Consider the following 14,748-nt stretch of genomic DNA (forward strand, 5'->3'; position numbering starts at 1 on the left):
GTCTGCATTCCCACCAACCTGCATTCCCACCAACAGTGTATGAGGGTTTCTTTTTCTCCACAGCCTCTCCAACAGTTGTTATTACTTGTCTTGTTGATGATAGCCATTCTGACTGGTGTGAGGTGATGTCTCATTGTGGTTTTGATTTGCATTTCTCTGATGATTAGTGATGTTGAATATCTTTTCATATGTCTATTGGCCATTTGTATGTCCTCTTTGGAGAAATGTCTAGTCAGGTCCTCTGCTCATTTTTTAATTGAATTGTTGTTTTTGTTGTTGAGTTGTATGAGTTCTTTATACATATTTTGGATATTAGCCCCTTATTCGAGGTATTGTTTGCAAAACCCAGAAATAAACCCACATAAATATGGACAGATAATTTTCGACAAAGGAGCCAAGAACATACAATGAAGAAAAGACAGCCTCTTCAATAAATGTTGCTGGGAGAATTGGATAGCCACGTGCAAAAGAATGAAACTGGACTGCTATCTGTCACCATGTACCAAAATTAATTCAAAATGGATCAAACACGTAAGCATAAGACCTGACACAATAAACTGCATAGAAGAAAACATAGGTACTAAACTTATGGACCTTGGGTTCAAAGAGCATTTTATGAATTTGACTTCAAAGGCAAGGAAGTAAAAGCTAAAATAAATGAATGGAACTATATCAAAGTAAAAACCTTCACAACAAAAGAAACCATCGGCAAAATAAAGAGGTAACCAACTGAATGGGAGAAGATATTTGTTTAGGCATTCTTGCCCTGCCCCTTGAGCAGGCAATAAGGTGTAAGTTGCAGCTTTCTTCAAGTTTCAATCAATAGAACATTCGGATTATGGTCCCTTCAGTTGCAGCAAAGTGAGAAGGTGTGCCAAGGCTTGTGTACTGAGAGAATGCACATCTCCTCAGAGGTCCCATTCTGAGCCCGTGAGGCCAGGGGATGTGGCGGCAGAACTGCATTACCCAAGTGACCTTCCCACTGGAGTGTCCTCTTGCTCCAGGTCATTGTTGTGGTTCAACAACAATGTCTGGAAGGGACAATGAAAGACTGGCCCTACTGTGATGAAAGGTCTGCTGTTTGATGTGTGCATATTGGAACTGTTTGCCCTGAGATCCACTCCTCACATTTTCTCTGCTCTGCTCTACTCTGTCTTGGGTTGGGGTGAGGAGAGTGTGCAAAGGAGCCAACAGAGCAGCCCTGACACTACTCTCCTTAGAAAGGCCTCCTTGCAAGGCTGGCCCTTGGCAGCTGTCTGGGAATTTGGATTCCAGGCGTCCACCCACCATTCCCTAACTGACCAGCATGGCTCATTGCACCTACAGGGTTTACACAGACAATGTGGTTTATACGGAGCACCTGCTTGCCTTCGGGGAGGGTGGAGTTTGGTACGTGCCAGGCAGAGGGTGTCTATGTGACCAGCTCCCGGTAAAACCCTGGGCACTGTGTCTGAACTGAGCTTCCCGGGCAGACAGCATTCCACACGAGCTGTCACAGCTCAGTGCTGGGGGAGTTAAGCATGTCTGTGTGACTCTATTGGGAGGGGACGCCTAGAAACTTGTACCTGGCTTCCTTCAGCTTTTGTCCCTTGCGCTTTTTCCCTTTGCTGATTTTAATTTGTATCTTTTTGCTGTAATAAATCATAGCTGTGAAGATGACAGTCTGGTGGGTCCACGTTGGAGTCACTGAATGTGGGGTGTTCTTGGGACACCCCCTCAATGCAGGTGTGGTGGTGCCAACTTCACTGACTGTATTTCGCTGACTCCTCTGTCAACTGATTTTAGCTGAGTACAGCAAATGAGCGGCAGCAGAGGGAGAGAGAACGACCAGCTAGGATGGCTCTTTCCTCCATTTTGACCTCAGGCAGTGCTTCTGACAATGGCTGAATTTCAGAAATAAAAGACACTGTAGACCTCAGAGTCTATGCACCCAGTTGCTTCCTCAAAAGTCACATTTTTCTGGCAAACTCAAGGTTCATTTTATGGCCATAAAACTTTATTCTGATTTCTAAGTCACAGGACTGTGAGGAAAGGTCTGCGACATAGATGGTCTTCAATCACATGCTAGGGATTGGCCCACACGATGCTCTTATTGACACTACTTGCAGGCACAAGGAAAGCCATTGGACATTTAACGCTCCTGGACTGGGTTGGAAGAATTAGCATGTGTGCATGTTCACAGAATAATCAGTGAATCTCAGGCCAAAAGGGACACTATGGCGGTGGCTGTGAGGGTGACAGGGCTGTCCTGAAATGTACAGCACAGCCAGGAAACCCAGGGGCAGCTGGCAGCTGTACAACCTAATCTGGAGGGTGCAAGGCTGGCCAGTCTTCCCACACCCCACGTGCGCAGAGGTATCTAGGAATCCAGCACACTCAGGCATGGTGTTGCCAGGAGGGCCAGAAAAGTGTGATGGCAATGTCTCTCGGGTCTTTCTCTAGCGCTTAGCAAAGAATATGGGAAGGATGGGCCTTGGGTAATTGAATGGTCAGCAGGCCCTCCTTGGGGAACGCTGACTGGATGCTCCATCCTTTTGTAGTCTAGTGAAGGCCTGCCCAGGAAACAGAAAAATGGCCATCCAGTCTGAGACACACTGTTACCAGGCAAGCTCCTTCTTTGCAGGGCACCTGAGTGATTTCAGTTAAGATCTGGAAGGTGCATAATAAATAGTCTTGTAGACAGAGGACAAGAGGGAAGAGAGCACAGGGTAAGATGTTTATTGCAGCTGGAACGTACACGTAGAATGGGGTGAGCAGGGTGCAGGTCAGGGTGGAGGAGTGAGACAGTGTGCCAGAGATAGTGACAGAGATAGGGCTGGAGAGTAAAGCAGGGCCTAGATGGACAGGACATTGCTAACTGATGCTTGGCATTTAGAGGAAGAGCAAAGGGAAGCAGCAGTAGAAAGTCTTTGTGAAAAGTATTTGATTTCAGATTTAAGTTCCACAGAGTTCATTCTGTCTACACTATGAAGAATAGATTGGAAGAGGGTATGTGGGTATATTCAAGAGATATTGAAGAAGTAGAGCAGAAAATATTTGTTGAAAAGTTCGGTTTGGGAGTTGAAAGGGGGAAGGAAGTGTCAGCAATGAAGCTGTGTGTTTGGCGAGGCAGCTGGATGCAGGGTGATGGCGTTCATTGAGATAGGAAACTCCTGAGATGACCAGGTTTTCCGGGAAAATTATGTCTCATTTTAGACATGATGAATGTGAGTTATCACTGGGAAATGCCAAGTGAAGACGGTTGGTGGGCAGTTAAATCGGGGAGTCTGGAAAAGACCATGGGTAAGACCTAGATTGGGGGATGTCAGGATAGAGATGAAAATTGAAAACATGGGCATGGCTGAGGTTATCAAGGGAGGTTGCACAGCACTGAAGACACCTAAGAGAGCGCAATGTCTCAAAGGCCAGGGGAGGGTGAGAGTGGGTAAAAGAGTTTAATTCTTCCAAAAGGTTAAGTAATTGAGAATTGAATCCTGTGCTTTGGGTTTAGCAAGTCTACTGGTGACCTTTAATTACACTTCCAGTGGAACGATGGGGGCAGAAGCTTGTAATAAAGATGAGGAGAGAGAGGAGCAATTGCTAGGGGGATGCGGGATGAAGAAGGTTTTCGAAAACAGTGAAGAGCCTTGACTTGAAGTGTGTCATGTTGATCAGAAGCAGCTGCTAGAGAGCAAGAGCTAAAGACACAGGAGGGAGAGGGCATGCAAGTGTAGCAAAGCCCTGGAAGAGCAGGAGACACGGAGCACAGGCCACGGGGACAAAGCACACTTGGCCATGGACAAGGGGGGTGGGAATCCTTCCCACTTTAGTAACATGAAGAAAGAGAGAAAAGATGTGTGAGGTTGCATGTAAGTTCACAGATTTGGTAGCAGAAAATTGACAGAATTACTAACCAATGGCATTTTTTTTTTCCTCTGTGAAATTAGACTAAGTGGCAGGGTCAGAAATTTGGAGACAGTAAATGAAGATTAAATATAGCCATGACTAAAAATAGAAGTGTTGAGAAATATGAAGACTCAAGGAAAAAATATGGAAAATTTTCTCTCTTTTTTCCTCCAATTGTTTGAAGATAAACCAAATGGTTTTCAAAGAAGAATAAGGAGGAGGCGGAGGAGGAGCAGGAGGCGGAGGAGGAGGAGGAGGAGGAGGAGGAGGAGGAGGAGGAGGAGAAGAAGAAAAGTGCTGTTTTCTAATTTTTGTGGCACTCTTAAAAGCATTTACTCATTTTCTCTCTGGCTGGGCATCCCCTCCCTGCAGGAAGTCTGTGGTTAGATGGTGGCTGTGGCTCCCAGGGATGGTTCAAGAATACAGACCATGTCCTTCAGCCTTATTTATGCAAGAAGGACACCTGGCTCTTGCTTCATGCATGGTCACAGCTGTCTGTGACCTGGCTGCAGGAGTACAGACCCTCCATTCTGCCAAACCCCACCAACCTGAATGGCAAAATCCAGACCCTTCCAGTTTTCTGGACCAAAGAGAAGGGGGCGGATCTGCCTGACCCTGCAGCGCCCTTAGCTGGTCCTCCCAGCCACTGGGTGAGGAGAGGGAGGCACGACTGGGGGTGGGGATGGTGGGGAGAAGCCAAACTGGGAATTGGAAGTTAGGGGGCCATGGGTGGGGAGGAGGGCATGCATGCCAGAATAACAAAGCAGAATGGCAGAAGTAAATAGAAAGTCCTCAAACTGCTCACTTGCTCCAGCTGTCAAAAAGGGGGAGGAGAAAACCCTGTGGGAAGGGGAAGAAGGGAGGGAGCTTAAGAAGTTATTTAAGAGCCAACTTTCTTGTCATTTTTTCCTGCATCCTTTTGAGGAAGTACCCCGGGGACTGACAGAGCCAGCGTGTTCTAGGGCACCTCAGGAGGGGACCGCAGGTAAGGAGCCATCACTCCTGCCAGCATAGCCACAGCCCTGCACCCAGGGGCCATGTAGGGCCTGCTATGTCCACCCCCCTGAAACTGGGTCCATTGGGCAGCTGCTCGGGATACTGAGTGATGGGGGTGAAGGCAGCCCCACTTATCCAATTCCTGTTCTCGGCCCTACCCAGCCCCTGTTCTGAGCAGGACTTCTCTCAGGCACTCCACAAAACTTTCCTGAAGTCACTGCTTGCCAAGAAGTCACCAAATGGGAATGGGGATATTGGGGGGTGCCCCTCAAGGGAATAGACTATGGAGAAGGGACCAAAAAGGGTGCAGAGATAGAGAAGTAGGACCAGGTAAGAACACCTGTTTGGCCGCATCCCAGTGTGCGAGCTGAAATGGAGCACCTTCCCTTCCCTGAGACCTGAAGAAAGGGGTACTTCTGTCCACTTATACTTACCCAGTCAGACTTGCACAGGCTCCCCGGTTCTCTGCATTATGGGTTCTCTCTCCCAACAGGCTACTGCACTGTTCTGTACTGTTCTCCCCAAGTGCTCCCCTCCCCTGGTGACACTATAGCCCATGCTTGCTATGTCCCTCACCAGGATGACCTTTTCCTTCCTTCTCTCCATCATTAACCCTTTTCTCTCTCCTCCCTTCCTGGCCCCCTCAGTTCACTAGAAACTGTCTGTAAATAGGTCTGTAGATATTTAAGGATACCTGGTCAGACCATATACTTCCCCACACTGCTGTCTCCTTCCAAGACCAAAACCTTAGGAAGTGATTCTCTTGTCTCCAGCTGTGTTGCCTTTGCTCAATGTGTCTCTGGAACAGTCTCCTCTAGTTGTCTCTATAATGGGAGCTCCTCACCTTTTGAGGGTGGACCTGGTTTTTGAAAACAGCCAAATCACCAGGAGTCATGATTGGGTAACCCAGGTGACCAAGAGAACACTTACTGCATTGGAGTCAGAAACAAGGTCTCCCTTCATTTGGCCAGTTGGTCAACAAGTACTTATTGGGCGCTGACAGTAAGGTGTGTGGCATTTACACGGGCTCTTTGCCTGCACAAACTCCAAAGGAAGGGGACACGGGCTTGGAGAAAGGGCAGTGTCAGCACCACTGACCAAGTAAGTTTAGAGAACAGACTATTTATTGCCCTGTCTAATATTGCAGTGCACCTCCTTCTCACCCACCCACACTCTCCATTTCCCTCTCCTGTTCCTTACTCTGAAGCAGTGGCTCCGAAGCAGTGACACTTTCTCACACCCTATTGAGTTTACTTCTGAATTTTGTTGGTTTGGACCCTAACCCTCACCGGACCAAGAGCTCTATAGGGCAAGAATCCTTCTGTTTGTTCTCTGCTGTACCCAAGCACCCAGACCGCAGCCTGCCACATAGAGGTCCCTCAGTGAATATGAGTTGAATTAAATTGCAAACATGAATGCTTGGAAGGCTGTCAGTTATCTGGACATGATTATATGAGTTTATTCTTCAAAGAGACTTAGGCCTCATAAGTCTACCTGACGTGGGCATTATATGCATGCATACAACAATGAACATTTCTTACAAAGGTATAGTCTTTAGGGGCAATGTGGAAAAAGAAGCTTGCTCCCCAAAATCTTTTACATTGTTTTATTTTTTCAAATCAGCCCCCTTTCTTCCGCTTTCCATATGTTTTGACAAATCTTCCCAAATCCTTGGGGAACCCCACTCCATCCTTAGACCAGTCTTCACTGCCACTTCTTAGGTTTTATTTATGCGAAACTCAAAATGTGTTGCTCAAGTGCTATCATACACAATTATGTCTATTTCTCTATTTTCGAATCCTTGTATCAAATGAAACTCTCTTCACATTCCTTTTCCATGTCTCTTTTTACCCCCCAAGGAGCCTGTGAAGCTGAGAATGTCGGAACCCCCTCGGACCGTCTTTGGAGGCAGGAGAGCCGTTCCCCCCAACAACTCCAATGCAGCAGAGAATGACCCCCCCACAGTGGAGCTGCAGGGCCTGGTGCCCCGGGGCGTCAACCTGCAAGGTACAGGCACCTCTGGCCCAGGCACAGGCTCTGGGTCAGCACCCTCTGTCTCCACTGAGCTCTCACGAAATGGGGCCCCCTGCCAGTCTCTGGTTATAAAGAAATGCCTCCAAAGACCCGGATTCTTGTCCCAGTTTTGCCACTTACCAGCTTTATAATCTCAGGGAAGTCACCTCTACGAAACAAGGGCACAGGCTTGGTTGAAGCCTCTTCCAGCCCTACTATTCTGTCTTTAAGAATGTTCTCTAGCTGGAAGTTTCTGCTTCCAAAATGCTGTGGCTATTTTGATTGCCTGGCTTGCACCACCTTCCTGGTCCTCTGCCCTCCTACCTCCATTGCTGTGAATTTTAGAGCGGGGGAGAGATGGCAGACTCTGGCAGTAATGGAGAGGGAAGCCGTCTCTTTCTCTCCAGAGCAGCCTGGTGAGCATGCGAGGCAAGCTGCTTTTCTGCTCTCGCCTCTGCTGATCCTGAGGGACTTGCTCTGGGAGCCGCAGCCAGCAGCTGACCTCCATTCAGCCCTGTCAGCTGTGACAGGGCCCAGGTGCCACTGATGGCTTAGTGACACAGACACAATTCCTTTGGCTAGGCAGCGACATTCAGACTCATGTCCCTGAATGGCATTCAGCAGGGCGCACTTTTTGTCAGTAGCACACATGCACCAAAACCCACTTTTGCTCCAGAAGGTGTTCTGTGCTACGTTTCACAGGTGGTAGGGGTGGGGGTTAAACACCCACCTGTCAGGGTAGGTGCCCATGGTCACCTGTGGTTGTGTGGTTAATCCACCTCTTCAGAAAGAGATCGCTGGGGGAAAGCAAAGGAAGGGGCAGTGCTGATTCCCACAATCCAGCAGGTCGAGCCCCACCCAGATGCTGTGGGCAGGCTTGACTGTGTTTCTCTCATGTCCAAACAATTTGATATCCAACTGCGAAAAAAGAGAGTGACTCAGTACTCTCCATGAGATAACATCCAAATTTGGAGGAGGGGCCTCACAGAACAGAGGGCATCTTCCGTTGAGTAGAGAAACCAAGACAAACTTCTAAACTTGTAGTTCTGATCTCTCTCTCCCAGCTGGGGGCTGCGCTCTAAAACTCCATTGTTATAGCCACAGAACTGAGTTTAAAAGGGCTTGCTAATCGACTCATCTAAATTCTCATGTTATAAGTTAGAAAACTGAGGCCAAAGCAAGCAACTGATGTCAACTCCTTCACTGCCCAGTCTGGGAGTCTTTTATTGTCTTTCAAGAATGCAAATAAATGGGGATGTGTGCAGTCAAATTATCACACAGATTACCTTGATGTATTCAGTCTTCTCGCCAAATTCCCTCTGGCAGAGAAGATGCTGGGCCCCAGGGAACGGTGCTAAAAGTGGGCGGGAAGAACAGAAAGAGAAGGAGGCATGGGATTGGTGAGGAAAATGTGAACTTTCACAAAGGCAGTGATGTGTAGTGAAGAGTCCTGGGCCAGGACTCAGCAGACCTGGGTTCCTGTTCCACATCTGCCACTCGCTCACCCTGGGACTCAGGGCAAGTCATGGAAGTGCCCCAAGTCCCAGTTCTTCCATCAGCAAGTGGAAGCAATACCTACATCCCAGTTGTCCTGAGGATCCAATGACTAGTGCCTGGGCGAGTTCCTGCCCCCCCAGTGAAGGCTCATTATTATTGTTTTCTGTTTATTTATTTTTGGAGAAAGGGGTGAGAATATTTTGAACTGAATTATTTTGAAAAATCAGTCATTATTTGCCTGGCAATCAATCATATGTCCACACCCAAGTGAGGTTCTGGGACACTTATTACAGTCCCTGGTGTAGAGTGCCCGCCCCGTGGCTGTAGAATGAATGAACATGCAATCACTGGAGAATGGAATGACTCATCAGCCCCAGAGTCATTACAATCCTATTATTAATAACAGCTTCCAGATCTCATCAATACGCATCCATTAACTATTTCTCACACAGATGAGCTAGGTACTACATGATACGAGGACAGTCTTTGAACCCAGGAAGTCCCAGATGACTAGGACAGGGCAAAAAATACTAGCATATAAACCATGTGATGAAGCAACTCCATCTCCTAGCTATACTTTGCTTTCAAATTTCTGTTAAATTGTGCCAAAAGTGGGTTTGCTGGCACTAAATAGTATATCCATTACTCCCCAAATCATCCTTGCTAAAGCAGTCATGTGTTTAAATGCCACCTTCTTGCAGTTCAAGCAGTCGCCACTAGTGGCCTCCAAAAGGACTTGCATCTCCCTGATGTCCTGTCTGCAGATGACTTTGGCTCTGGGAGCACAAAGCCCGAAATCAAACGCTCTCTCCTCATTTGTTTTGATAGAAGCTTTTAGCAAAAGCATCCCCTTAGCATTGCTCTTGTAATATCAACTGAGAAAAGCAGAGAAGCAAGATTACAGAAAAGGGAAAAATGTCAGAATTTTCACTTTGAATGTCCTATGGCAGTCAATGTATATAATATATACTGAGTGGGTGGGATACCCTTAAATCACAGCTTTTGTAAGTAAATATTTGACTAAGAATTATTTAGCCTATAATTTAAAATGTATAAACTTAAGTAAGGTTCCTCCCATACAGCAGCACAATGTTTAAGAAAAATTGAAATATTTAGGTGACAATGAACCCTGGAGCTGAGATCAGCCAGTCAGTGGTGGGGTTTGATGTCCTCATGGGTGTTTGAAGATCCTTAATGGCCCCCTTTGAACTCAACTATAGTCAAGAAAAGTGTGTGAAAATCTGCTCAGATTGTTTGGATTTGCATCAATTTCTAATAGACTGCTCTGCATGCACAGTTGGTGTTTCTGAAAATCTCTCTACAGTGTTCTTGTCTCAAAGGTTATTTTAGCAGGAGATGTAATGTTCTGGAACATGACCTTATAGTCTTGGGCTGGTTTGACTCTGTATTATTAACAATGGGTGATCACGTGCTGCAGTAATTATAATACTTATTTGGCAGGTCTAATGCAATGAATTCAAACTGGAAAGCAAATCTGGATCTATAAAAATAAAATCAAATGCAGGCAGGATCTCCTATTTTTCAGGTTAATGGGGTCTTCTGTCTTTCTGAGCATTTCCTCCCTCCCACTACTCCATGTCAGAACTAAATCAACTAATTAACTGGTTAGTGGTCAATCAGCCCTTTGTGCAGACTAAACCTCTCTAGATTCAAGGTTATTGAAAGAATAAGAAAGGCATTCTAAATATGATTAAGAAATTATGTTGCATAAAATTAGTTCATTCTTTTATTTGGTTACTGGAAAAATACTTAATGATTACCACCTGTGTCGGACATTATGCCAAGCTCTCTCTTGGGACACAAACATGAATAAATCAATCCCTGGCCTCAAGCAACTCTCCATCTAGTAAATGAAACAAATGAAAGGAATGTCTAGTGGTGTCAGTGGAGTGGGAAAAGGGGTGAGGAAGTTTTCATGATGAAAGGACACCTGAGTTAGGGCTTAGAAGATGAATAGGAGTGTTCAGACAGACAGGTGACTGGAAGGGCGGAGGGAACAGTATGTGTCAAATAGTGAAGACAAGAGAAGGGAGATGAGCCTGGGACAAGTAAGCAGGGATCACACTGTAATAGGTCTTGAAGATCTTACATTCCCTTTTCAGATAATGAGGGGCTTGTAAAGGATTCTAAATAGCAGAATGACATAATCAGGAGTATGTTTCATAAAGGGAATTCTAATGATGAGGAGAAAATGGAGAGATGGTGGTATATTTGGAGGCTTCTGAGATACTTTGAGATAGATGAGAAATTGACCAGGGGGATTTTAGTTGCTAGAGAAGGTGTTAGTCTCATTTCTCTTATTCTACCGTGTTTCCCCGAAAATAAGACTGGGTCTTATACTGTATTTTCCTGAAAATAAGACTGGGTCTCATATTAATTTTTGCTACAAAAGATACATCAGGGCATATTTTCAGGGGATGTCTTATTTTTTCATGAACAACAATCTACATTTATTCAAATACAGTCATGTCATCTTCTTCTGGAACATTATTATAATATACTAAATGCATCCATCTGGCTGACGATCTTAACTTGGGCTTATTTTCAGGTGGGTCTTATTTTCATGGAAACACGGTAGCTTCCTCTAAGCAGCTGAGCATTTCTTATACATTTTAGTTGCAGGACATTTTTGATAGCAACAGTTAAAAAACAATAAGCTGTTTAAGAAGATGTTTTTAATCTTTCTAGTAAAAAATATTTTAAAATTCTGAATATCCAAAAGAAATAGGAGAAAAGAACCTTTACTCTAATGTTTTCACAATAAGAAGACCTACTTCCTCATGGACATTATATATGCCTATAGTTTGATAATATTGCCAAAGATTGCATGGAGAATTCAGTTCCCTAGGGAATTCCTGGGATATGAACCTAAACATTTAACTTATTTCAAGATTCCATCTGTGACAGGTATAATCATTCTCTGAAGAATATTTGTACAACCAAAGGAGAATATAATCCACTTTTTTCATATTAGGGAAAAGACAAGAAGACAGGGAAGTAACTGGCTCTTGAGTAGAGTTGTGTTTTTTTTAACAGTCCATTTTCTGATGTGTTTAGAATTAGGCTAAGTTGTGTTGGGCAGACTTTTTTAAAGCTGTCACTTTGAAAGAGCGAGCTGCCAAGTTTCTAGCTACAATATCTCGCTAAAAGACAAAAAAGTAGCTTAGCAATGACTTGCTCCATTTTGCCAAGAACTAGGCTTAGACAGAGAGAAGCAAGCTCATTTCCTGTTTGTGGCAACTGGAAGCCGGGTAATGAGTAGGTTCTTTCAACCTAAACTATGTTTTGTTAAGCAATAAGCAAAGCAAAAATCAACATGCCAGCTTAGTACATGTTTATTGAGTGACGACTATGGGGAGGGGGCAATACTAAACAAAATGAATAATAGACAGAACTATGATATTTGCATATCTATGCTTGACTTCATCGGTGGGTGATTCTCCATGAGCAATGAAAGAAATATTGTTTCATCGGTGGTTTTGGGGACTTCACCTCATTCTCCAATACGTGGGGCAAACTCTAATAAATCTATACACCTACTAGGAGATTATACCCAGGGTTTTCAGGCGGGAATTCCTGCCCTGACTCAGGAATTCTTTTTGCTTTCCCTTTCCCAAATCCCGAGATATAAACTGTTTTTTGTTCTCCACAATGAATCGTTTCCACAAAGTGACAGCCGATACTATCAACCACCTGGGTTCAAGGAGCCAATTTTCCCGATTTCCTGACCAACTTTTCTCAGGATCCAAGAACGGGAAAGTGAAAGAAATTCCTGAGAACGGGTGGGAATTCCTATCTGGAAACCCTAATTACACAGAAGAGAAGGCAACATGGCTGCCATTTCCTTCTCCTTATAAAGAACAAACCACTCGCCTGTTACCTTTCCATATGCCATAAATTTGACTACAGTCTAGAACACTGTTTCTTTAAGCTCTTGACTTCTCAATGTAGCTCTTAATCTTCTATGTTTTAGTCACTTTATTTTTTGAATGAAATGTTTAGCTTTAATTATTTTAATGTGGGCTTTTAAGAGATTATACAGAGAAATTTTACTTATCATTCTCTTAGTTTTTCCCCACTGTAATTTCCTGTATTTTTTCTTACTTCCTGATGGCATTGACTTAGAGTGATATTACAATAGAGAATAAAAAGATCACTTAGAAAAACCATTTAAAAAATTACGTGCTTTGAATTAAATGTTTCCAAACACATAACAATATAGACTACATTATTTTAAAACAGACTCTTCATATATATGTGTGTGTATGTATGTGTGTGTGTGTGTGTGTGTATATATTTGTGTGTTTTCACTATGAAAAAAATATGAAACCATGAGGTGTATTTTGCGAGGGCAACTTACATTTTTTTATACTCAAAGGAATTCATTAGCACTCTTTTGTTTTCCCTTTGTTATAAGCATATAAGTGGGCTATGAAGACATGGCATTTTTATTTCAATTTTTAACAAAATTGCTGGTTTGGAGGCCTGATGTTATAAAACCTCACATTATCATCTTCAACAGTATATGTGCACAATCCTGAAACTGGCATGTTTTGAGAATGAAATTGTCTGATAAATGACATTGAAAAACTCTTATGGTTAATTCTATGGTAAGTGGAATCATCTATTTAAAAATGAATGACCAACTCCGAGTGCAATTTTTCAGGTATGAAATTTATTAAAGTGAAAAGCATTTGCTAAGGAAGTTGTGCACATTGCCCCGGGCACAGTGGCAAAATGATTAGGACATGATCTGGTCCTCAAGGGGCTTACAATGCCATAGATAAAATCACTTATATCAAGATAATAACAAGTGGTAAATGATGATAAACTTTTTTTTAAAGAAAAATATATTCTGGGAATTGAAAGGAGAAAATTATTTTATCCACTTATAGAAATTCAGGAAAAGAAAAGCAAATCTGTCTGCTCAGAAAACAGAGTATGTAGCATTTTCTCATTTAATCCCCACACTGCCATCATTTTTCAGGAAACTGAGGCACAAGTTTATCTAACTTGTTCAAAGTCACAAAGATAGTAAATGTCAGAGTTGGGATTTGAGTCCTGGCAGTCTGGCTCCAGAATTCATATCCATCCAATATGTTATTCTATCTCTCCTAACAATCAAAATAATTATATAATAATAAAAAACTGTTGAGAATTTACTAGTTTAGCCAGACACTGTGCTAAAGCACTTTACTTTACATGCTTTTAAAAATATATACTTAGACCAACCCTATGCGATATTTTGTTGCCTTTTTAAAAATAAGAAAAGCAGACTCAGAGAGATTAAATAACTTTTCTGAAGTTGTACAATTAGTAAATAGTGAAGCATCTCCTAAAACATTTTTTGCAAAATGCTCCACAAAAATAGTTTCCAGGGTCATTTAAATTTGGAAAACATTGTACTTTTAGGAGATTTGCAATGCACATCAGCATATTAAAGTCTCCCATAAATCCCACCAGAATACTGATTAACCTGGGTTAAATCAGCGTTTCCCAAACTGGTTTAACCATGGAACTCTTGTTATTCCAATACCTATCAGTATCCTACAGAACTAGCACTGCGCTATGCCACCTCAAGGATGGGCAGATTCACTAGGCGTTCACCTGGTCCACTAGTAGAACTGGAAAGCCAGGATTTTCCTTTGCAATGAGTACTTGGACCAGTGAGAACTGGATACCAAAGATATATTTGAATTTCTCTCTCTAGCTTTATTTTTCTCTGTAGGCAGAGCTGTCTAAAACACCAAAGCATACAGCTAACCTGATCATTCTCAGGGGCATATTATCATGGGGGTGGGGGTAGGAAGAGGTGAACCAAATCCTGTTACTACTCCAGGACCGGAGCATTCATTCCCTATAGGCAGACTAGACCCTCCTATCCCTCACCTGGAATGCTGCAACAACCTCCAGCTTCCATTCCTGCCCCCAGCGCTGTCATCATCCAATCCTTTCTCCATTCTGTCACCAGAAGCAGTTTAAATGTGTATATTTTATAAATCTAATTGTGTTGGTTTGCTATTCCGTAGTCTTCACTGGATTCTCAATGCAATGAAAGTCCAAACTCCTTAACATGGTCTACTAGGCTTGCATGAGCGGCTCCTGCCTGCTCTTCACTGTGGCTCCACTACTACATTCCAGGCAACCAATCATCTTTCAGTTTTTTAAGTTAACCATGCACTCTCTTGTTTCAGTCTTCACTCATTCTCCTCTCTCTCTGAAATGGTATTGCCTCCCCCTCTTTCTACCTGTATAACTTGCTCATCTTTCAGATCACTGTTTATGCTTCACTTCTTCCAGAAAGCTTCCTTAATCCCCCCTAACCTGGGTTAGGGA

General features: G+C 43.5%; 1 protein-coding gene across 1 annotated transcript in view; it reads left to right on the forward strand.

Annotated features, from left to right (window-relative positions):
• Window positions 1-4,760: 4,760 nt before the first annotated feature.
• F13A1 (coagulation factor XIII A chain) overlaps window positions 4,761-14,748 on the forward strand; it is a 177,563-nt gene continuing 167,575 nt past the window's right edge. The window contains exons 1-2 of the mRNA XM_019710859.2: window positions 4,761-4,870; window positions 6,741-6,888. Of these exons, the coding sequence (XP_019566418.2) occupies window positions 6,759-6,888 (130 nt within the window). The 5' untranslated portion in view covers window positions 4,761-4,870; window positions 6,741-6,758. The remainder of the gene's footprint in view (window positions 4,871-6,740; window positions 6,889-14,748) is intronic.

This window comes from Rhinolophus sinicus, linkage group LG06 (assembly GCF_036562045.2).
Source record: "Rhinolophus sinicus isolate RSC01 linkage group LG06, ASM3656204v1, whole genome shotgun sequence".
Lineage (NCBI taxonomy): Eukaryota > Metazoa > Chordata > Mammalia > Chiroptera > Rhinolophidae > Rhinolophus > Rhinolophus sinicus.